At 39.1% G+C, this 24,711-nt stretch overlaps 1 protein-coding gene across 8 annotated transcripts in view; it reads left to right on the top strand.

The window, feature by feature from the left end:
• Positions 1–1,404: 1,404 nt before the first annotated feature.
• The window catches only part of ERI1 (exoribonuclease 1), a 162,070-nt gene continuing 138,763 nt past the window's right edge, over positions 1,405–24,711 (top strand). For all 8 annotated transcript variants that reach the window (XR_002734346.1, XM_023225304.1, XM_023225303.2 and 5 more), the window contains exons 1-6: positions 1,405–2,391; positions 6,844–7,022; positions 10,704–10,914; positions 15,611–15,694; positions 17,621–17,730; positions 19,659–19,773. Coding sequence is in view for 7 of the 8 variants with exons in the window: in XM_023225304.1 (XP_023081072.1) it covers positions 2,284–2,391; positions 6,844–7,022; positions 10,704–10,914; positions 15,611–15,694; positions 17,621–17,730; positions 19,659–19,773 (807 nt within the window). In the remaining variant the exon portion in view is untranslated. The remainder of the gene's footprint in view (positions 2,392–6,843; positions 7,023–10,703; positions 10,915–15,610; positions 15,695–17,620; positions 17,731–19,658; positions 19,774–24,711) is intronic.

The raw sequence follows: 24,711 nt of genomic DNA, 5'->3' as shown, positions 1-24,711 counted from the left end.
GTCTCTTAATTTTTGACTGGATGTCTCACATTTTGAATTTAATGTTGTCAAATCCTGGATTTTACTCTAGTCTTTCAGAGAGTATTAGACTTTGTTCTTTTTTTTTTTTTTTTTTTTGAGACGGAGTCTCGCTCTGTCGCCCAGGCTGCAGTGCAGTGGCCAGATCTCAGCTCACTGCAAGCTCCGCCTCCCGGGTTTACGCCATTCTTCTGCCTCAGCCTCCCGAGTAGCTGGGACTACAGGCGCCCGCCACCTCGCCCGGCTAGTTTTTTATATTTTTAGTAGAGACGGGGTTTCACTGTGTTAGCCAGGATGGTCTCCATCTCCTGACCTCGTGATCCGCCCGTCTTGGCCTCCCAAAGTGCTGGGATTACAGGCTTGAGCCACCGTGCCCGGCGACTTTGTTCTTACAGGCAATTAGGTTACTTACAGAGCAGTTTGATCCTTTCAGGGCTTGTTTTAAGGCTTTTGAAGAGTCTACAGTAGCTTATGGTCTGGGTCCTGCAGTCTAGGGCTATTGTATCTCACTAAGGCATGACGCTTTTGTAACTGCCCAAGAGTTTCATGTTGCTCACTGCCTAGACAGAGTCGATTTATCAAGATAGAGGAATTGCAATAGACAAAGTAATTCATGCAGAGCTAGCAGCACAGGAGACCCAAGTTTTATTATGTAAATCAGTCTCCTTGAGAATTTGGGGATCAGAGTTTTTAAGGATAATTTGGTGGGTGAGAAGCCAGTGAGTCAGGAGTGCCGATTGGTTGGGTAGGAGATGAAATCACAGGGAGTCGATGATGTCCTCTTGCACTGAGTCAGTTCCTGGGTGGGGGCCACAAAATCAGATGAGCCAGTCTTATCAATCTGGGTGGTGCCAGCTGATCCATCAAGTGCAGGGCCTGCAAAATATCTCAAGCACTGATGTTATGTTTTCCAATAGTGGTATTATCCCCAGGAGCAATTTGGAGAGGGTTAGAATCTTGTACCTTCAGCTGCATGGCTCCTAAATCATAATTTCTAATCTTTTGGCTGTTAGTCCTACAAAAGCAGTCTGGTCTCAAGAACACGGTTTATTTTGAGAAAGGGCTATCACTTTTGTTTTAAACTATAAGCTATACACTAAGTTCCTCCCAATGTTAGTTTGGCCTACGCCCAGGAATGAATAAGGATAGCTTGGAGGTTAAAAGCAAGATGGAGTTGGTTAGGTCCGATCTCCTTCACTGTCTCAATGATAATTTTGCAATGGCAGTTTCTCTTCTGAGGTTTCTAGTGCATGTTCCACGGTATTCAATAATCTCTTCACTCTGGTTGCTGGGAGCTCAAATTATTCCCAGTCCTGTGTGAGCTCTCATCATTGTTTGGTGTACTGCTCCCCAATAATTGTTCTTTCCTGGCCTTGTGGAGTTTCACGTTTTGCATTCAGTTAAAAATTCAAAGGTATTCCTAAGCAGATTTCTGAAGCTCTTTTTCCATGTAATTCCCTCCTCTCCAGAATTCTGTCCCACAAATTCCAACCAACTTGGCCTGCCCCAATTTCCTCAACTCCAATCCCTGTCTTCTCAACCTGGGAGATCCTAGGTTTCCATTTGATTTCCCTTCTCTGCACTACAGGCTGGAAATGGCCTCTGGGCAAAAGGGCAGAGTGATATAGGGCTCCTTTTGTTTCTCTTCTCTCACGTCCACAGCTGCCTGTTGTCCAATGTCTGACGAGTTGTTTCCTGTATTTTGTTCCGTTTTCTAATTGTTCACAGTGGGACACTAAGTCCAGACCCATTTTCTTTTCTTGTCCAGAAGTGTAAGTTTTAGGAAACTCCTTATGGAAAATGTGAATTGCTTTATTATTTTTTATGGTTGAAAACATCTTTCTCTATGATATCTCCCCACTCACCCTACTTTTTTCCTTCTCAGTAAACGCTGACGCGATCATCCGTTCCGGTGCTACCCTCTAGTGTCCGGACCAGATCCTTGCGCAACTTCAACCCGCACTAGTTCCGCCCACGGCCGGCCGCGCCCCGTCTTCTCACCGGCGCGCCTCCCTCTTGTTCTTCCTCCCTCCCCTGTGGACTGCGGCGCTGGCGTTCCGTGCACGCCGGCTCACTGCGCTTGCGCGGCGTTTGGACGCCACACGCTCCCGGAAGTAGGAGGTGGCCGCCGGAGTTTGTGCGGCCGCCGCCGCGGGAACGCGAGCCCGGTAATGTTTCAACGGAGAAAGGCGAGGCTTTCGGGCTCGGTCGAGTGAGTGAGTAAGCGTCCGGCTCCAGCAGCTCTCCTCTGGTGTGACAGCCGGCATGGAGGAACCACAGAGTAAAGAGCCTGCCAGCGAGGCCGTGACTCCCGCGCTGCCGGAGTCGCCGCGGCCGGAGGGCCGGGAGGAGCAGCCGCGTCCCAGTCCCGAGGTGAGGAGTCGGCCCGCGCCCGGTTGTCGGCGCCCGCTGCCCGGTCCGCCAAGCGCCCTCGGCACCCCTTTCTTCTCAGGTGTCCCGCAGAAGGTGCAGCTGCGCGCCCTTGGACCCCCAGCCTCTTCCCCCGCGCCAAGCTCCCTAGCCTTACCCTGGGATGGTTGTCTTGGAGCCTCCTCAGAGCCGAATCACACTCTCCGGGAGGGAGGAAATCGTCAAGACCAGTTCTGTCCACAGTGGGTTAATAGGTTCTAAGTGGGAGTTCTGCTCTAAACTTAATTCTCTGTTGACGGTAGCTGTTGTCAGTCCATCTAGCCGTTATGGGTAATTTGCAAGGCTTTCTATTTTTAAAATCTCACCATATACCCTAGGTATGTCACTTCATACCTTTAAAAAAAAAAATTAAAAAGCACCCACCAGCATCCCTCTCTCTTACCAGTTAAGTGGAGCGTCGTCTTAACTGCTTTTGCTCATTTACTGGTGTCTCCTATAAACATAGTATACGACTGGATTAGTAATTTTGACATCTCATTGGTCGAACCTAGTTATAGTGGCCAAGTTGTAGAACAGTCTTAAAACTTATTTAACGAATGATGTATTTGTTGACTAGCGCTGTGGATTGTGATGAACACTAAAATTGATCTTTTCCTAATAATAAACATGTTGAGCACTTCGTAAAGTGGGTATTTGCAAGAGGCCTCCTAGCTCTTGCTCCTTACGTCCACAATCAATTTCCATCTGGCAGCTAGAATGAGCTTTCTAATATCATGAATTTGGCTTATTCTCCTCCTTAGTAACTTCGATTTGCTGCTCTGCGGAGTCTGGTGCCTGCCTCTGTTGCTAATTGGATCTCACACAGTTTTTCCCTTTTGTTCCCAGCGCCCCTTGCTTCCTTGTGTTCTTTTACATTGGAAGGAAGAAGGTCTTTCTTGTTAAGGGTGTCTGTAATGTTCCTTTTGCGCTGCATACACTTCCTTTGGATCTTTGCAATTATCTTTCTCCTTCTAAAGTTGTTACTTTCAAAGAGTACTTGCTCATTCCCCCTCTTATAAAGAACCACTCTTCCCCCTGCCTCCCCCTTCAACCTGAGATACAATGTGGCAGTCTCTTCGTGTAAGGGGTTTTTAAAATAAATTTCGAAGTTTATTTTCAGTAAAAAGAAGTGTGTTTGAATATACTTCTTTATATTTGAAAGTCTTGACACTTTTACAGCTACGTAAGGCCTAGATCTCTGTTCCAAATTGGCTTTAGTGACGGTAGTAATTGTTAAAAACTTACCGTTGCATGCTCTTAATAATGATACTTTTTTTTTTTTTTTTACGAAAAGGAGCCGGGCGTAGTTGCGCTCGCCCATAGTCCCAGCCACTAAGGAGGCTGAATGGGAAGATCACCTGAGCCCATGGGTGGAGGCTGCAGTGAGCTGTGATTGTGCCACTGCACTCCAACCTCGGTGACAGAGTGAGACCTTGTCTCAAAAAATAATAATGATAACAGTTTTTTTTTCTTTTTTTGGAGACAGAGTTTCATTCTTGTTGCCCAGGCTATAGTGCAATGGCATGATCTCAGCTCACTGCAACTTCCGCCTCCGGGATTCAAGTGATTCTCCTGCCTCAGCCTCCCTAGTAGCTAGTAGCTGGGATTACAGGAACCCACCACCACACCTGGCTCGTTTTTGTATTTTTAGTAGAGACGGGGTTTCACCATGTTGGCCAGGCTGGTCTCAAACTCCTGACCTCGGGTGATCCGCCCTCCTCGGCCTCCCTGAGTACTGGGGTTACAGGCATGAACCACTGCGACTGGCCATGTTACAGTTTTTTTCAATCTCAAGCAAAGTTTTTGGTTGAATTCAGGTGGTAAATTTCCATTATCTCTAATGCCAGTTGTCTTTGAAAACTAACAGAAGCTATTGCATATTTATATTTTTAATAAGTAGGTTCAAATTTCATCAGAACTCTCCTTTTGGAAGAACACCAAGAAGATTTCTAAGTTTTTTTTTTTTTTTTTCAGTGTACAGATGCAGAGGTTTTCCTTTTCTTTTTTTAGTAGGTAGTACCTCGATTTTTGGCAACAAAATAATAGAAGTATTTCCAAAACCTCTGTTTTCAAAACGTTCTCTATAAAGTTTCTTTTGACAAGCAGTTACTTTCTAGCTTACTGTTAAAATGTATTTTCTTTTACCTTGCAACAACAGATTGTGTTCGTTTAAAAAAATGTTAAAAATCAAGCTCCCATACCCTTCGCAGTAAGAAGAGGACAGCAATTTTAGAATACCTGTCTTTTTGTAATAGAAAATATGTAACTCATCTTTCAGTTCAACAACAGTGTTAAAGTGCTTTGTCACGAGATAGTAAACCTGTGTTTGGTATAGAAGATTTTCATGGCCACATCCCAGAATGTAAAAGATTCTCTTATTTGAAATAATATAAACCATACACCCACTTCATTGAACACGTGAATATTGCAAAATGTTACAGTTCTGTGATGCTGAATGTTTCTCTCCATATTGTGGTATCTATCACTTTTCTCATTGTATGGTCAGTATTCTATGTGACGTGAGAGATGGATGTAGATACTGGCGTGGATGCTATTGCAAATGTAAGTATTTTGTATACTAATTTTGTGTTTCTGCAGATTGACAATACAAGTAGGGTTTTTAGTATTTTCTTTGTGCTCCTTGGTGGATTGACTTGAGCATCCTTCTTTGTGAATAATTAGTGTAGATCTGAAATTTGGAAGGAGACACTGATTTCTGAGGATTGGACCTTGGCTGTCTCTAGAACTTCACTGAAGGAAGAGAACCAGAGCTGGACCTAGGAAAGGAAGCAAATTTTTCTTTATAGAAGTCATAATTTATAGCATCTATAGAAGAGGCCTACATGTTACTTGTGAATAATTTTTGTAGCTACAGTTTTGGATGAGAATTAACAAGTGAATGAGAAAGAGGATTTGTCCAAAGAGAAAATCTACTTAAATTAACTGAGACATCTGTTTTGGTAGACAAACTGTTACTTAATGTTGACCTAAATTTTAACCTGGCTAAAGATGAAGTTTAAAATTCAATGTAGATTTAAAGTCAAAAGATGATTTTTTATTAAATTCTGATCAAGCAGAGAGATATCTATTGTAAATTTAATATATTGTTGAAAGTGAATTTTTGGTCAACTAGCAATACCTTTTTTTTCTTAACATTGTTAACAACGAACCTCAATGTGGCTATTCTTTAATTTATGGACAGTTCACACATTGGAACTGCTGACTTCTTCCTCAAAGGAGATGGGTGAGTCACTCTTGAGTACTCTGGCACCTTACCTAGCATTACATTTCCAGTAAATGTGTGTTGCATTAAATCGAGAGCTTAGATTAAGAAATAGTTCCTGAACCATCAGGATCAGTTCTAAGTCAGGGACTGTGGCCTCTTTGTGGTTATCCTTTCTTGATCCGTAATTAAAGTTTACATGAGGACAATGTGGTAAATTATAACTAAGGTAGCAAGTTTTCATAGGGATTCACAGTAAGTACTAAGTATTTTTGAAAATTCTGGAACATAGCTAATATTTGTGATAGTGCATGTGGAAAATAATTAACTTACAAATGAATCTTTGGAACTTAACATATTAGTAATTTGAGACTGCCTGTGGAGAAAGTAGAATTGAGTCATGGTTTTTTCTTAACAGATTTTTATTTGTGAAAAGATTTATAATTCTTTGCTACTTCTGTTTAACTGACATAAGTATAACTTTTGGAAAATGTAAGTTTTGAAATGAAATACATTTCCTTTGCTTTGAGTAGTAGGAAGCTGTGAATTAGATTTGCAGTCCATTTTGTTTTTACGTTGGGCAGTATTAACTTTGTGAAATGAAGTCAGGTTAAACAATTATCAAGTTATTGTACATGTGTAATGTAAAAGTTCATTTAAAAATGGGTTCGTTTGTAAATTTTGCATATTGTTTGTGAAGGGCTTGTTATAGAGTCTGTGATATTAATAGTTATCATTTATTAATTGCTACTGTGGGTCTAGGAGCCTGATACATATAATCTCATTTAATCTTTGTAATAATTCTGCCCAAACACTATTTACCATTACCAAATTGCTATTTTATAGATAAGGAAATTGAAGATCAGAGGCTAATACGTGACTATCCAAAGTCACGCTGCCATTTTTGGTAAATAGTCAGCTGGGGCTCTCTGTTGAGGTGGTGTTGACTCCCAACACCAGTCCTCTTTTTACTTAGCTTTGTTTCCTTTGAGGAACCTCATGACTCATAATAGAGTGGGGTAAATTGTATTAGAGACACATCTTCCTTCTTCTTATCCTTTCCTCCCTTTAGGAGCTGCAGTGAACACTTTTCATTGAACATGTAGCATGAAGAGGCTTCAGAAGTTTGAATCTTTAAATCTGTATTGTTTGTACTAATTATAAACTACATCTCTCTTTTTTTTTTCCCGTAGGAAACTCAACAGTATAGATTTGATGGCCAGGAGACAAAAGGATCCAAGTTCGTTACCTCCAGTGTGAGTGACTTCAGTGACCCAGTTTACAAAGAGATTGCTATTACGAATGGCTGTATTAATAGAATGAGTAAGGAAGAACTCAGAGCTAAGCTTTCAGAATTCAAGCTTGAAACCAGGTAATTAAAAATAACTTATAAAATTATAAAAGTAGTACATACTCATTTTAGAAAATCTTGAAAACATTGAAATATTAAAAATCATCTGTAATCCTACCATAATGACATGACCCTATTAACAATTCAAAAACACCATAATTAACATTTTTTATGTGCAACTCTGATTATTTTTGTCCATCTTCTAGATGATAGGACTGCTGAATCAAAGTCTATGAATGTTTTAATGACCTACTGGCAAATGTATAGGAGTATCTGTCTCATTATAACAAGTGTGTTTTTTATTTTTTTAGTTGCTCATTTAAATGATGGATAGTTATACTAGTGAGATTGAGTATTTTTCTTTTTTATTTTCTTTTTGCCATTTGTATTGTTTATAAAAAGAGTTTGTTTGAAACCAGGTACAATAAATGAAAAACATCATTCACTTACCAGGAATATTTTTTGTTTTGATTTAGTTTCTAAAAAATAACATACAGTGATGGTATGCATTATGTTTAACTGTATATTGAGTGAGAAAACAAGGCAACTTAGTCAACTGTGTGTGTATTTTAATGAGATACACACATACCTAAGTTTTTAGTAATTTTTTACGAAACAAATCACTTTACGTTGACCTGGGCCGTGGGACAGGAATGGCTTTTGGAGTCCAGAAAAATACATAGATGTTTGGTAAACAGTAGAACCGCCAGGCATCAAGAAAAAAAGTTGCCTGTATGAAATAGGTGAAAACTCTTACTTTTTCAAGGCATCTCTGAATCTTAATTCTCTTAAAAGTAGTAGTCTTCCTCTTTAGAGTTTCATCACTCTTCAGAAGAGCACAAATATATTTCTAGATTGTCTACATCATAATGTATGAAGGAATTTTGGATTCCTAATTCCCCGATTCTTTCTGTTGTGAAGGTACAGCTTGTAGCCTACAGAAGATTTTCCGAGCACAATTTTTGTCCTTCCCAGGTGTGAAGATCAGTTGCTTACTCCTGGCTTGCATGGGAGCTAGAGATCTAGATGTATGTTTATACATTTATTCAACAAGCCTGTATTGAATCCTAACTACTGCACTAGGCATTGAAGTTACAAAGGTAAATACAGATATGTTCCCCACTTTGACAACCTCAGTCTTTTGGGAAAACACACAAAGAAATCATCACAATACAGAGTGGTCAGTGCTGTATTGGAGGTCTGGCCAGGTACAGCATGAGGATACAGAGGAGAATATTTCTCAGGAATTCAGAAAGATGACATTTGAATTGTGCCAAACAGAAAAGGGAGGGAGGGTATTTCAGACAAAAAAATAACATAGCTTTTCTGATTCCAGTTTGTATGGTTTCTGCAACATGATCTTGCCTTTTCTTCAGCTGTTGTGCAACCAAAGTTATAGGACATAAAAGTGTACCACACATACTGAGAACATGACTTTTAAAGTTTTTTTATTTTTTTGAGACAGAGTCTTGCTCTGTCGCCCAGGCTGGAGTGCAGTGGTGTGATCTCGGCTCACTACAACCTCTGACTCCGGGGTTCAAGCGATTCTCGTGCCTCAGCCTCCCGAGTAGCTGGGATTACAGGCGTGCACCACCACACCGAGCTAATTTTTGTATTTTTAATGGAGATAGAGTTTCTCCATGTTGCCCAACCTGGTCTCGAACTCCGGCTCAAGTGATCCACCCATCTCCCAAAGTGCTGAGATGATAGACTTGAACCATCCAGCTGGTGGAGGCCATGACCTGTAGTATGTTTTGTCTGCAGTACACAGTATATCTCAGGAACATTGGAGAATGATACTGAAATGATAGGTTGTAGCCAAGTTGTGAAGGAACTCTATGCTGAAGTCTGCATTTTACCTTGTAAGCAGAAGGGAGCCACTGAAGATATTTAAGCAGAAAATTGGCATTAGTGCTCAGTTCTCAAGTAAGGTAAAGAATGAATTGAAGGGTTGTGGTAATGGAGGCATTTGCCATACTCCACACAGCTAATGAGAGCCATAGCAGAAAGAATATTAAAGAGAATCATGTTCTGAATATTTTTCTCAGTTGGAATTGGCAAACATGGTGAGTATTTGGAAGAGCAAAGGAGATGTTAAAGATAGCAGGTTTCTATCCAGAGCAACTAGTTGTATGTTTGTCCTGCCATTAGCTTTGCAGACAACTCTGGTAAATGTAGTCTCTCCCCCATCACATCTCCCACCCCCCAACAAAAATGAAAAAAAGAAAGTAATCCAAAGCTGTCACATGACACAGAGGTCACTCACAGTGCCTTAGTATGAAAGAGGTTAAGGATTTTCTCCCTAGGTGTTGATAATTTGGAAAATCTCAAGCAAAGAAACAATATTAAGACATTTTGTCTTAAAATAGCTAACTGATCAATTATTACTATTTTCGTGGGTAGGATTTTTCTTTTCAGTGTTTAATTGTAGTTTAGAAAGGAAAATAGGCCGGGTGCGGTGGCTCAAGCCTGTAATCCCAGCACTTTGGGAGGCCGAGACGGGCGGATCACGAGGTCAGGAGATCGAGACCATCCTGGCTAACACGGTGAAACCCCGTCTCTACTAAAAAAACTAAAAAAAACTAGCCAGGCGAGGTGGCAGGCGCCTGTAGTCCCAGCTACTCGGGAGGCTGAGGCAGGAGAATGGCCTAAACCCGGGAGGCAGAGCTTGCAGTGAGCTGAGATCCGGCCACTGCTCTCCAGCATGGGCGACAGAGCCAGACTCCGTCTCGAAAATAAAAGATTAAAACTTTTTTTAAACAGTCATTAATCAGTTAACATGATACTTGGCACTACAAGTTAATTTAGATCCTCTTATTTTTACTTCTACTTCATATTTGCAGGCCAATATAGGATTCATTTGCATAGCACTGAAGGAAGCCTGAATGCTGGTTGCAACTTTATTTTTTGGAAAAATACATATTGTTTAAAGAATGAAGTCACCTGATCACTGTTACTGTTAGGATGACCTTTCTCTCCTCCCCACTACTCCCATTTGTGGAACGTATATTTTAAAGCTACCTGTGATACTGAAATCCCCTAAATCATATTCTACCCATGATAAATTAAGAAACTTATTTCTAGTTAAGAACCTACTAGTATGATAATGTTCCTCTGGATGCAGTTCACTTAGAGTGTATCCTAATTTAGTTTTCCTTGTTAAGTAACCAATAGACATTCACCTTTATATGCTAGGCTCATAATGCTTTCATATTCATATGAATCTTTTGAGTTGACTAACCTACAAAAGCCAAAAGAAAGGAAAGAGATAATACTGTATCTTCAGCTTAACCCAAATTTTTATATTCTTAAGTTTATATTTTGGCCAGTGGAATAATTTTATATTAATTTCAATGTTTGTATCATATATGTTATCTTAGTATATAAGGCAGTATGAGTGTGTTGGTGGTATATGCCGACAATGTTTATGGTTTGAAATACCAGTATATATTGGAGGAAATACTGTTACATACTACTAAAATAAAAAACTACTTGTGAAGGAAAATGTTAATGTTGTAATAAACATTATTTTAATTGGTTCTTTGCTAACTTAGCTTTGAGTCTTGCTTTTCTTACATTTATTTTAGCTAGCATTTGCTAAATTATGCTGTAATTGTCAGTGTTCAACCCAGTGCGGCAGGTAAGAATTTTGATTCTTGACTGTAGAATTTACCTAAGTGTAACTACTCTTCTTCTGCTTAGAGGAGTAAAGGATGTTCTAAAGAAGAGACTGAAAAACTATTATAAGAAGCAGAAGCTGATGTTGAAAGAGAGCAATTGTGCTGACAGTTATTATGACTACATTTGTATTATTGACTTTGAAGCCACTTGTGAAGAAGGAAACCCACCTGAGTTTGTACATGAAATAATTGAATTTCCGGTTGTTTTACTGAATACGCATACTTTAGAAATAGTAAGTGAATTTTTACATTTTAATTGTATTTCTAGCAGCAACTATTCTGGTGTTTACCGGTTATGTGGAGGACCTCACTTGCTGTTTAGCTAGAATCAGACCTCTAAAGTAAGTTTTTTCTTTGCTGTGAGCTTGATTAATAGAAAAACTATAATAAAACAATTTTAGATACTACTGCTTTCTTTTTGCAGTAGCGAAAGTTAAAATTTTTTTTCCGTTTGCTTAGAACATCTGGGCATGGACATCAGAATCTCCTGGTAAGTAAAAAAATAAAATACTAATGATACAGATGCCTGGCCCTACTCCCAGAGATTCTAATTTAGTTCTGTGATAGGGCCCCTGACATCAGCATTTTTTTTTAAAGCTTTTCAGTTGGTTTTAATATGCAATCAGGCTTGATAACCACTGCTGTGGCCTAGTGTGAACTCTGATCTCTAAGAATGATAATTTACAAAAATGTCTTTTGAACCTGTCTCTCTAGTGGAAAGTTTAAGGGCGAAATGACTCATATAGCCCTGGTTTCTAAGCCAAATGATATGTGTGCTTTAGACACTTGTCAGTGCATTATTAGTTCAGAAAGTCATAGTAGGAATTCCCTAAAAGAATACTGCTTGCCTTATAAAATCTGAGCAAGAATATCCTAACATATCATCTTTCCAAAAGTCACTTCTATGATATCCTCAGTTGCTACCAACCCACTTGGGAGTAAGTATAAAAAGGCTTTGAGAATTAAAATGCATAGGTTATTCTTAGTGCTATTAAAAATCTCTTTTATAGTCTTAGTCTTTCTATAATTTTCTCATCCAAAGCAGATTGAAGGTCAGTAAATTAGAAGGAAAAATGGCAGCTGTGAAGGCAAATAATCTTGCATAAGTCACTAGATTTTACTTCTCTCTTATTCAAGGATGTTACTGTAGCAGTTCTCCCGCATTTGGACATTATGATTTATAGCTTTCTTCTGTATTGGTCCCACTACATACAAATATGTTATTTTTTTCACACCATAAAAAACCTTCTCTTCATCCCACTGGGCTGCCAGCTACCCCATATCTTTGTTCCTCTTTTTGGGAAAATTCTTCACATAAGTTATATGTACTTATATATGTTCTCTTTCCTTTTCTTCCATTCTCTCAAATTCATACCATTGTGGGTTTACGTTCAATAAAGTTTAAACTATGTATTCAATCCCATCATTCCACTGAAATCACTCATCAGCATCATCTTTGACCTTTACCCTAAATCTTGGCAAAATTGAACATTCTCACTTTTTTTTTTCTATTTTGAGATACAGTTTTGAACCCAGGCTTGAGTGTGGTGGTGTGAACCCAGCTCACTGTAACCTCCGCCTCCTGGGTTCGAGCAACTCTCATGCCTCAGCCTCCTGAGTAGCTGGGAATACAGGTGCGTGTCACCACACCCGGCTAATTTTTTGTATTTTAGTAGAGACAGGGTTTCACCATGTTGCCCAGGCTGGTTTCGAACTCCTGAGCTCAGGCAATCCACCTGCCTCAGCTTCCCCAAGTGGTAGGATTACAGGTGTGAGCCATTCTCACTTAAAAAACATAATTAACACTGCATTGCTGATATGAATACTTTTTCCTTGGAACATTTTCTTCAGGTGTAACTTGTTCTGCTTGATTTTTCTCTAGCCCTACTGGATTCCCTATTTGCAGTTTTCTTGGCTGGTGCCTCCTTTCCTTCCCAGCTTCACCATATCAGATGTCCCAGGTCTCAATCCTAGCTCCTCCTCTTAGCTTACATCCTCTCGCTTGATGATCTTATCTAGTTCCATAGCTTTCAGAAGCTATCTCTATGCTGGTGACTTTCAAATACGTATTTCAAACCCGTATCTCTGTTCCAAATCCAGATTGCTTACTTGACATCTCTATTTAAGTGTCTCAACCTGTTGAACTTACCTCCAGCCCATTCTATCTTTGGCCTCTTGTAGCTTGGGTGATGGCAGCTTTTTGTAATTAGAATCCTTCTAATTGCTCAGTTCAAAAACTTTGGAGTCATCTTTGACTCCTGTTTCTCTCACATCCAGGCCATCAATGATTCCCGTTTGGCTCTGCCTTCAAAATATATCCAGAACCCAGTCACTGAACTGAATTGCTGTGACTTCATTCTGAGCCCCTATCATTTATGTGACTTACTGCATTCGCCATCTAACTGGTCTTTGTGTGTCTGTCTGTGTCGTCCTACAGCCAGTTCTCAACAAAGCTGCCAGAGTAATCCTTTAAAAACATAAGTCAGGTCGGCCAGGCGCGGTGGCTCAAGCCTGTAATCCCAGCACTTTGGGAGGCCGAGACGGGCAGATCACGAGGTCAGGAGATCGAGACCATCCTGGCTAACACGGTGAAACCCCGTCTCTACTAAAAAATACAAAAAAACTAGCTGGGCGAGGTGGCGGGCACCTGTAGTCCCAGCTACTCTGGAGGCTGAGGCAGGAGAATGGCGGGAACCCGGGAGGCGGAGCTTGCAGTGAGCTGAGATCGCACCACACTGTACTCCAGCCTGGGCGACAGAGCGAGACTCCGTCTCAAAAAATATATATATATATATTTTTTTTATATATATATTTATATATATATAAATCTGACTTACATATATATAAGTCAGATCGTTTCACCCCTCTGCTCAAAACCCTACACTGGCTCCTAATTTAACTCAGAGTACAACCCATATTCCTTACATGCCCTGGCCTGTTGTTTCCTCTGATTGTTTCCTGTCTTACTACTCTCTTCCTTAACTCACTGCTCTCCAGGCATACTGACCTGCTTGCTCATTCTCAAAAATGCCAGGCTTGCTTTATCCCATTACTTGCCAGGACTTTAGCTCCGATTTTCTTACCCAGAAGTCTTGCTGGCCAATGTTTTTCTCTCTCCCTCCCTCTCATTTTTCCTTCCAGTCCTTCCTTAAATCTTACCTCTAAATAAAGCCTATTTGTTGATCATGTTTGAGAGAGTGGCCTATACCCATGTTTCTGACTCACCTTACTGCTCTGCTTTTCCTTTGCTTGCTCAAGCGAGTCTCCTGCTTCATCTTCCTGAGTAGCTGGGATTACAGGCTTCCAGGTTCCTTTAGTTTTAACCCTTATGACTTTTTAACTTATGTAATTTATTTAAGTGATGATTAAAGATTTGGCCAATGAATGCATAGTTCTCTCTAGCATTTTTCTGTTAAAAGTTTTTAATAGTGAATAACAACATTTTAGTAATATCTGTTATTTAGTACTACCGAATTGTAATTATAAGGGAAGATGCAATGTATTTTTGAAAGAATGTCATTTAAAATGATAAAATAGTGATATTTAAAAGGATATAGACTTAATTTATCTGTGATATTCAGTTAAGTGGAAGTTTGCAATACGTCTGGTAAGTAAAGAGTGTCTAACTTTTGAAGTTCAATTATTCTTTTTTTTTGAGATGGAGTCTTGTTCTGTCACCCAGGCTGGAGAGCAGTGACTCAATCTTGGCTCACTGCAACCTCCACCTCCTGGGTTCAAGCAATTAGCCCACCTCAGCCTCAGTAGTTGGGACCATACATGTGTGCCACCTTGCCCAGCTAATTTTTGTATTTTTAGTAGAGACAGGTTTCACCACGTTGGCCAGGCTGGTCTTGAACTCCTGACCTCAAGTGATCCGCCCCCACCTCCTTGGCCTCACAAAGTGCTGGGATTACAGGTATTAGCCACCACATCTGGCCTCAAGTGTTCTTTTTTGTTCTTCATTGTTGCTCATTTACAATTCTTTACAACCATTTATAGCTTAATAGATAAGTATGTAGAAGGAATTTATTCTTAGGAAATACAAACTTTTCTTAATTTTTAAATCTTCTGCCATAAAGAATCTTTTTTGTCATTTTCTCTGTGCTACCTAGGATTAACAGTTGCTGCCTTTAAATCTTCAGCATTTAAAATTGTCCTTAATTTCTCAAAAGTGACTCAGTGTGTTCTGGTTAGGGAGGCATTACTGGGCTAGAGGAAAAAGCACTTAGAGATTGGAGCCTGATAACAATACTGGCCTCACTTAGTTTATGGAGTTGTGAGCATAAAATAAGACCATCGTGTCAGGAGGTAGAGACCATCCTGGCTAACACAGTGAAACCCAGTCTCTACTGAAAATACAAAAAATTAGCCGGGCGTGGTGGCAGGCACCTGTAGTCCCAGCTACTTGGGAGGTTGAGGCAGGAGAATGACGTGAACCCAGGAGGCGGAGCTTGCAGTGAGCCGAGATCGTGCCAGTGCACTCCAACCTGGGCAACACAGCGAGACTCCATCTCAAAAAAAAAAAAGACCATCGTGAAAGCTTCTTGAAAAGGTTCAACATTGCTACAGGTACACTGTGTTAGCAACTCTTAAACTACGTATATATCGTTAACAGTTAAATTTTGACTATTTAGAATTTAGTTCCATTGGATTTTTATATGAAAATAAAGACTATTCAGGAGTAAATGAGAGCAGTAGTTTAAAGCTAATTTATTATAATTGAAGGCTGGCATTAATTATGAACTAAATGATTTTTTAATTTAAAAATTAAGAGTGCTTTTGGTGTGGGGAATTATCTTTAAAAACTGGAAAGGTTTATGCCATGAGATCCTATAAAATTACAACCTGCTGTAATGAATTCTTTGTGTATCATGTATCGTGTATCTTAAGTCATATGAATTACTTTAACTTGCTATCCTTCCCTTGCAGGAAGACACATTTCAGCAGTATGTAAGACCGGAGATTAACACACAGCTGTCTGATTTCTGCATCAGTCTTACTGGAATTACTCAGGTTATAATTCTAAGTTCTTCTTTCTAGAGTTTGAAAGAGTTTTTGAAATTAGGGATTTATTTTATACATAGTTTTAAAAAATTATTATTGTTGTAAACAATTTAATACCTTGCTTGGTAAAGATGTTACATGTTGTAATAATTAAAAAAAAAAAAACCAGCAAATTTTACACCTGGTAACATTTTCCTCAGCCTTTCCTCTTAAAGAGTTGTAGTGATGAATCTAAAGATTTCATTTGTAAAAGGAAGCATCAGCAAATTGTTACCATACTGAACTTGGAGATAAATTTTATTTATTTATTTATTTATTTATTTATTTATTTATTTTGAGACAGTCTCACTCTGTCACCCAGGCTCGAGTGCAGTGGCATGACCTCGACTCACTGCAGCCTCTGCCTCCTGGGCTCAAGCAGTTCTCCTGCCTCAACCTCCTAAGTAACTGGGACTACAGGCACGTTGCTACCACACCGTTCTACTTTTTGTATTTTTAGTAGAGACACGATTTTGCCATATTGGCCAGGCTGGTCTCAAACACCTAACCTCAAGTGATCCTCCTGCCTCGGCCTCCCAAAGTGCTGGGATTACAGACGTGAGCCACCATGCCCAGCCAGAGATAAGTTTTAGAATGTATGTGTTTACAACCTGACTTTATATGTTGCATTTATTTTTTATTTTTATTTTTTTGAGATGGAGTCTCACTCTGTTGCCCAGGCTGGAGTGCAGTGGCACGATCTTGGTTCACTGCAACCTCTGCCTCCCAGGTTCAAGCGATTCTCCTGCCTCAGTCTGCCAAGTAGCTGAGACTATAGGCACACACCTCCATGCCTGGCTAATTTTTTTTTTTTATTTTTAGTAGAGACGGGTTTCACTGTGTTGGCCAAGCTGGTCTTGAACTGCTGACCTCAAGCCTGCCTCGGCCCCCGCAAAGTGCTGGAATTACAGGCATGAGCCACCACACCCAGCTTGTTTCATGCATTTTTAGGTCTCTGAGTTTTGGTTGTATTCTAATGTGGTAGGCACTTTTTTCATTTAGTTAGTTCGTTCATTCATTCACTCCACGTGTGTTTGAGTGCCTACTATAATATGTGCCAGGATTCATATGTATCTTTATGTGTATATAGATGTATGTCTGTCCAGTGGTCACAGTAGGCCTGATAAGTCAGTGTTTTATTGGGGTGTTGTGGACATCTAGGAAAAGGGCTTCCACATATGACAGAGGGAATAGAAGACTGTCCTGGGGAAAAACACCCTCAAGTTGATGAACTTGGGCTGAGTCATGAAAGGTAGGTAGGCAGAAAAGAATGGCTGGGCATTTCAGGTGGGGACTGGCAGGACTACAGGTAGTTCAGGATGGTTGAGATATGTATGGGCTGGTAAGAAAATGGTCCAGATAGGCAGAGGCAATCCAGATCCTGAAGGGTCTTGTGCATCTATTTATCCTGAAAGCCTTGGAGAGTGGTTGGAGGATTTAAATATGAGAGTGATAGGGTGGACCCGATTTACGTTTTAGGAAGATCAATCTGGCAGCAGTATGTAGTATGCATGGAAAATTGTGAGACCTGAGATGGGAAGACACTTAAGGAGCTGTGGCTTTCAACTTAGATTTCTCTTTTCCCGCTTCTAGAAATCCAGTAAGCCTCTAGGTTGAGGCCTATAAAAAGAGAACCAATGACTGGGGATGATCCTAAATCTTAATTTTGGGAGGATGATACATTTCAGTTGAAAGTCGTCCCTAGTACTTGGTAATGAAATTTTTTAAATTTCTTAAAAATGAAACTTTAGGTGGAGCTAAGCCAAGGAAATCATGAATTTAAAGCATCAGCCTTTCTCATACTGTTTCTTTCCCTCCAACTTAGGTCTGGGTATTTTGTAGGACTACGTGAAGCTACAGCCCTGATTTTTGTATATTTTACTTTTATATCCTCAGGATCAGGTAGACAGAGCTGATACCTTCCCTCAGGTACTAAAAAAAGTAATTGACTGGATGAAATTGAAGGAATTAGGAACAAAGTATAAATATTCAATTTTAACAGATGGGTAAGTATTTAGGAAGATTATTTTTTATATCTACTTTTTAAAGATTAAAGATACCCTAATTTATTTAACTTTTAGAATAATCACAAACTATTATTGAAGACCCTAGAGTCTCACCCCACAGGGGATAGTGTTTTTCCTTTCACCTAAGGATGAGAGAGAGGAGGAAAGCAGTGGTAACAGTTCAATCCAGGACTCGAACACTACAGAAAGATCAATATGTAAAGCTAAAAAGACTTTCCTAAAACTCTGTTTTTATCATGACACTCCTTGCTCAAAAAAGTCCAGACTCTTGAGCTTGGCATTGAAGGCCCTTTCATCGCATCCCACCCTACCCATTTAATCTAATTCACCTGCCATTAATCCTCTTCAGTCAGACTGGCCCAGGAATTCACATGGTTTATCCTTTCTCTGTGTACTTACGTATGCTTCACTCTCTACTGAGAGAGTCTCTTCTTGACAACTTCTTTATCATTTTTCAAAGCCCATCTTGTGTTTTACCCTGACAACATCATTGATCTTTTTTCCTTGAAACCTTATAACTTATGTACCATTCATGTTGACATCTGACCATATATTCTGATATGTAATCTTTATGTACATACATCAGACTTACTTTTGCAAGGAGATTTAAAATTCTTTCAGAGAAGGACTTTTGCTGCCTGATAATCTTCCATAATGCTTACCTTAGTGGTGAGCTTAAAGTATATGCCCAAAAAGCATTTGTTAAATGAAAAGCTAAATGGAAAGATCAGAAAAATTAAAACATAGATAACAGACATTGTGCCAGGGCAACTCCTATACCTTAAGGCCATTAAGGTTGAAAAGAACATCCTAAACAACTTCTGTTTCAAACTGTACAGATTATCCTCTGTCCTTGAGATGTCACCAACATAGAGGGTTTAGAGATCCTCACATATGATAGGAGAAGAGCATTGAATTTAATCACATCATAACTGTTAAGTTTGGAAAAACGTTTATGGACCTCTTTAGAAATCTATTACTGATTTTAAACATGAATGAGCAGTGCTCTGCTAAAGTATACAGGTGTTTCTGCCGTAATATAGTATATGCAGTTCTGTTAAAGTGTCATTTTCTGGGACAGATCACTCAAAACCTATGCAATTTTGTAACCAGAGCACTAACAAAAACCAGTCATTGGAGTCTCCATAAATAATGTGGACACAGCCCAGGCAAGCAACTAAGGGAAGGGAAGGTTGTATCAAAGTATATTAAAATTGCACAGAAGCACTAGTATCCTGGGGACATAAACTTGTTTTTTATTTTCTTATAATATAGTTGACATTATTATAAGAAAATGCAAAGGATTATGTCTTGTTCCCAGTATAGCAGTTGAGTTGAGGGCTTTTTTATTTCCTGCTGAAGTTTATAATTTCCACTGCTATTATTCTGACTCTCCTTGCTTAAGAATAACCACATGTGAACCAACACAATTTCCGTATTACACAATCAGTGTTGTCCTTAACTACAATAAATTGGTTAGTGTTATAGAAACATGTTGTAGCAGAATAAATTGTATTTTAGCCATTTGATACCAGCTACTTTTGTCTCTTCCATTTTTTTGTTTTTGGTATTGTTTCAAAGCACACTGTCAACTTACTTTGCTAAGTCTGGCATTAAAAGTAAGCTTAGCATAATACTCAGCAAGATAGAAGCCTGCCCAGAACCATAAAAACAATCAAGATGAGTCCAATAGGAATTAGCTGGTGAGCAAAAATTAATATATCCGACTTCTTTGTTTTTTAAAGCTTTATTTTGAATTAGTATTTTGTAGGAAGCAAGGTTAATTTTGTCAGGTTAATGTTACGTGTGAATATAAGAAAGTTGACATCAATAAAAGATTTAAAATACTCATTTGTAAGAATAGTATGCCGTTTATTTCACCAATTTTTTCCTTTTTTGATTTATAGTTCTTGGGATATGAGTAAATTCTTCAACATTCAGTGCCAACTCAGCAGGCTCAAATACCCTCCTTTTGCTAAAAAGTGGATCAATATTCGGAAGTCATATGGAAACTTTTACAAGGTAAAATTTCTATATTTAATAATTATATGGTTCTTCATAAATTTGTTAAATTTTGCATGTACGTTAAGTTGTAATTTTCCAGGTGTTTTTCATGGAAAAAGGCCATATAATTAGTTCTTACTCTTCAGATTCCAAATTAGTTATGTTCAAATTAGATAAGCCTTTTTCTCATTCAACCTGTTAACTTTATTTAAATAGGTTAACTGTATATACCTGACAAGTTTGAAACTATAGGGGCAGTCAGTATATGGGTCGTTTGTGGAGCAAATGCTCCCCACTAGATTTTAATTTTACTTTACATTTATCAAAGTTATGTGTGTGGTGTAAATGTTTAAAATATTATTGCAAGACTTACAATGAATGTCAGTATTCTGCCATAGCCTTCACCAGAACTGGCTCCTGTTCTGAGGCAAACACTTTCAACTTCTGTAAAGCTTTTCCCTCCCCCGTAATATTGACCTTTGTATTTCTAAGTTTCATGCTTATACTACTACTTGAGTTTTCAGTTTGTGACCTATTGAGTTCCTGCAATGAAAGATGAAGATTGAGCTTGACTAAGCTACCACTCCTGCATGTCCTTCCCTTCCTGCATCTTCTACTATAGCTCTGTTACCTTTCAGTCAGAGCAGTCAGTGTTCACAACTTTCCTCTAGATGTAACAATTTACTTCTGGGTTGTTTACTTATCCCCTGACTCTCCATTCAAACGTGAGTCACTGCTCATGACTGAAAACACTCATGTAGTCTGTCAGGTTTTCTTTTTTCCTCCTTTTTTCCTTTGCAGACTGTCTTCCTGGAGCCTTTAATCCTGTTCTAATCTGACCTCTTAGTTCTTCAGACTTCTTTTAAAATCATCTTAGGGGATTTCCTTTGATTCTCCCTCATTCGTTAGATCCTATGTCGTCATTTTTCTCCCTTACAGTTTCATTTTGGAGAATGATGTTCTAAAGTAGTTTTATGAGAAAAGGTGCTTGTCCTTACAGACTCCTCTGTTTTAACAGTCTTTTAAAACTGAGAAGTATGCGTGCAGAAAGTAGAGTTTTGCAGATTGTTATAAAGCGAATACCCTTGTAACTTCCACCCACTTAACTCCCTTCCTTCCTCCTGGAGTTAACCCTCATTCATCCTTTCATGGTAATCATTTTCTTATCATTCCTTATAGCTTTAATATTTAAATGTGTATCCTTATACTATATAGTTTTGTCTGGCTTTGAGCACGATATAATTAGTGTTATACTGGCTATATTATTTATTTTGTTTTTTTTCCCTCAATATTGTGCTTGAAGTCCATCCACATCATGTATGTCACTACAGTTCATTCACTTTACTGCTATTATTTCCATTGTGTGATTATACCAGATTTGTTTATCTGTTCTACTTTGGCCATTTGGATTGTTTTTATTTGGGGCTTCTATGAAGAGTACTGTTATAAGCATTTTTGGGCATGTCCCCTGGTGTCTTTGTGCACTGATTTTTCTGGGATATAAACCTAGGAGTCCAGTTGTTGGGTCATGGGGTACGTACATCATTGACATTACTAGATAACGCAAACATAGTTTTCCAATGGAGTTGTACCAGTTTGCACTCTTATCAGCACTGTGTGAGTTTATAGTTGCTGTAAGTTTTTGCCAGCATCTGATATTATCAGACATTTTAAATGTTTTTTAAATTTGGTGGGTATGTGATACTATCTCATTGAGGTATTAGCTATCTGGATTGCTTTTTTATAAACCCCTTGTTTAAATTTCTGACCGTTTAAAAAAAATGGTAGTCTGTTCTTCCATCGCCGGTGTTTTTTACTGGTTTATAGATTTTTACTTTGGATGGATGCTAGTCCTTTAATTATATTTGATAACTTTTTTATGTGCATTTTTTGTTTTTTTTCTTTGAGATGGAGTCTCATTTTGTTGCCCAGGTTAGAGTGCCGTAGCGCGATCTTGGCTCCCTGCAACCTCTGTCTCCCGGGTTCAAGCAGTTCTCCTGTCTCAGCTTCCCAAGTAGCTGGGACTACAGGCGCCCGCCCCCACACCTGGCTAATTTTTGTGTTTTCAATAGAGACGGGGTTTCACCATGTTGACCAGGCTGGTCTCGAGCTCCTGGCCTCAAATGATCTGCCCGCCTTGGCCTCCCAAAGTGCTGGGATTATAGGCGTGGGTCACTGCACCTGGCCTTTTGTGGATTTTTTTTTTTTTTTTTGAACTCATTTTGTGAATTTTTTTTAAAAATTGTGTTATGGAAAATTTCAAACATACAGTAATAGGTATAATGAGTCCTCATGACCCAGGTTCAACAATTACAAACTCATGGTCAGTCTTGTTTCATGTGTATCCCCACCCACTTTCCTCTTCCTTACTATTTTGAGGCAGAAGTTAGACATTATGTTATCTGTAAAAATTTCATTACAAAGCTCCAAAAGCTAAGGGTCATTTTCTTAGAAACATAGCTACCCTACCATTGTCACATCTTTTTTTTCTTTTTTTTTTTTGAGACGGAGTCTCGCTCTGTCGCCCAGGCTGGAGTGCAGTGGCCGGATCTCAGCTCACTGCAAGCTCCGCCTCCTGGGTTCAAGCCATTCTTCTGCCTCAGCCTCCCGAGTAGCTGGGACTACGGCTGCCCGCCACGTCGCCTGGCTAGTTTTTTGTATTTTTTAGTAGAGACAGGGTTTCACTGTGTTAGCCAGGATGGTCTCCATCTCCTGACCTCGTGATCCGCCTGTCTTGGCCTCCCAAAGTGCTGGGATTACAGGCTTGAGCCACCACGCCCAGCCCATTGTCACATCTTAAAAAATTAGCCGTAATTCCTTCATCAAATAGTCATAAATATTTTCTTTTACCTTTTGTGTGTTGAATCAGATCGGAATAAGGTTCACAGATTTGTAGTTGGTTAATATGTCTCAAGTTTTTTAGTCATTGATATGTGTGATATCTTAATATGTCTCTTTAGTTTCTTTAATCTCTTCTTTTTCTTCCCTAGCAATTTATTTTATTTTATTCTGTAAAGAAACTGAGTCATTTATCGTGTTATGTTTCCCCTTATCTGGATTTTGTGATCGTGTCCTGGAATGTGGTTTCAGAGATGTTGCTGTCTCTGTATTTCATGTCGATTTATTCTCCATTTGAGAAGCTCGATCCCCTTTAGGTTCTTTTTTTTGCTACAACTCCCAGATGGAATAATTCTTATTATTAAGAATTAATAAACCTTAAAATAATTTTCAGTCAGGTATGCATAAATCTACAGCTCACAGTATATTAGTGTAATCAGAAAGTTGTAGATATTACAAGGCAATAAAATGCTCCCTGCTTTTTTGAGTAAACAGTGGTTTCTCTTTGTGGACCTGTTTATTTTGGCCAGTTTGTTAGCCTACTGGTTTTCTGTGTGTGGTTTTCCCCTCTTCATAATAGATAATTATAATGCAATTAGTTGTATAAGTAGAAACTTACATTTCCTTTTTTTTTTAACCTTATCTAAGACCTAAATAAAACTCTCTGTCACAAGTTTCTGTTGTCTGTAATGCTAATAAGGTATATTATGTGGTATGTCTAAAAACATTTTTCTTTTTTTAAAAAAATGACTTTTTATTTTTTTTTTTGAGACAGAGTCTTACTCTGTCTCCTAAGCTGGACTGCAGTGCTGCAATCTCGGCTCACAGCAACCTCTGCTTCCTGGGTTCAAGCAGTTCTCCTGCCTCAGCCTCCCGAGTAGCTGCGATTACAGGCGTGCACCACCACGTCTGGCTGATTTTTAAATATTTTTTAGTAGAGATGTGGTTTCACCATATTAGCCAGGCTGGTCTTGAAGTCCCAACATTGTGATCCGCCACCCAAAGTGCTGGGATTACAGGCATGAGCCATCGCACCCAGCCAAGAATGACGTTTTATCCAACTTTTCTTGGGGGGCAAAGGGTGGAAATGGGTAATTAAACTTGGAGCTTAATCTCTTTCATAAATTTAAAAGGTAGTAACTGTAATACATTTCTGTGAAATAATTGGCTTAGGCTAAAATGGGACTTGGTTTTTCTAAAAGTAGGCTGAAGTAATATGAATGAAAATACGGTCCAAGACACATTTTTATACAAGATTTTGGGGGGCAAACCCAAACTTTCTTTGTGCCTGGCATATCAAGCGCAAATGTGGGCTTAGCGTTTACAAAATTATACAGCTGTTTCTTTCTTTCTTTATTTTTTTTGAGATGGAGTCTCACTCTGTCATCCAGACTGGAGTGCAGTAGTGCGATCTCAGTTCACTGCAACCTCCACCTCCTGGGTTCAAGCAATTCTCCTGCCTCAGCCTCTCAAGTAGCTGAGATTACAGGTGCCTGCCACCATGTCTGGCTAATTTTTTTGTATTTTTAGTAGAGACTGGGTTTCACTATGTTGGCCAGGCTGGTTTTGAACTCCTGACTTTGCCCCCCTTGGCCTCCTGAAGTGCTAGGATTACAGGCATGAGCCACCACGCCCAACCTTCTTTATGTCTTTATAGGCCTATGTATATGCATTAAAGTGCTGTTGCTGAAGTAACAGGAAAGGATGAATATACCTCCTTGCTGTAAAATCTGTTTTTTTTCCCTCCCTTTACAAATACTTAATTCTGGGTTGAATTTAAGATAAACTCACATGAATTCATTTTCTTTGGAAATTAGACAATTTCTGCCTTTGCTCTTCATATGTGTTAAACACAAAAAACCTTGCTTACACTTGTAGAAAGTTGAAACTACAGTGAAATGTTACTGCTTTCAAATGAATGACAGGATACTATGTTTGCAGAAATCCACAACTTTTCTAGGGGCAGAGCATAAAGTCTCATCTCCGGTGTACAGTCAGATTGTACCTATGAAGCTTTTTTCTTAAAGTCGAATTCTCAGGCTGAACAGAGATTGAGAGAAAGGATCCCTTACCTCATCATACTCTGGTGTTGAAAGGGAGGAAAAATACTTAATTTTC

This window comes from Piliocolobus tephrosceles, chromosome 7 (genome assembly GCF_002776525.5).
Source record: "Piliocolobus tephrosceles isolate RC106 chromosome 7, ASM277652v3, whole genome shotgun sequence".
Taxonomy (NCBI): domain Eukaryota; kingdom Metazoa; phylum Chordata; class Mammalia; order Primates; family Cercopithecidae; genus Piliocolobus; species Piliocolobus tephrosceles.
This window is presented reverse-complemented; position numbering and strand designations above follow the sequence as displayed.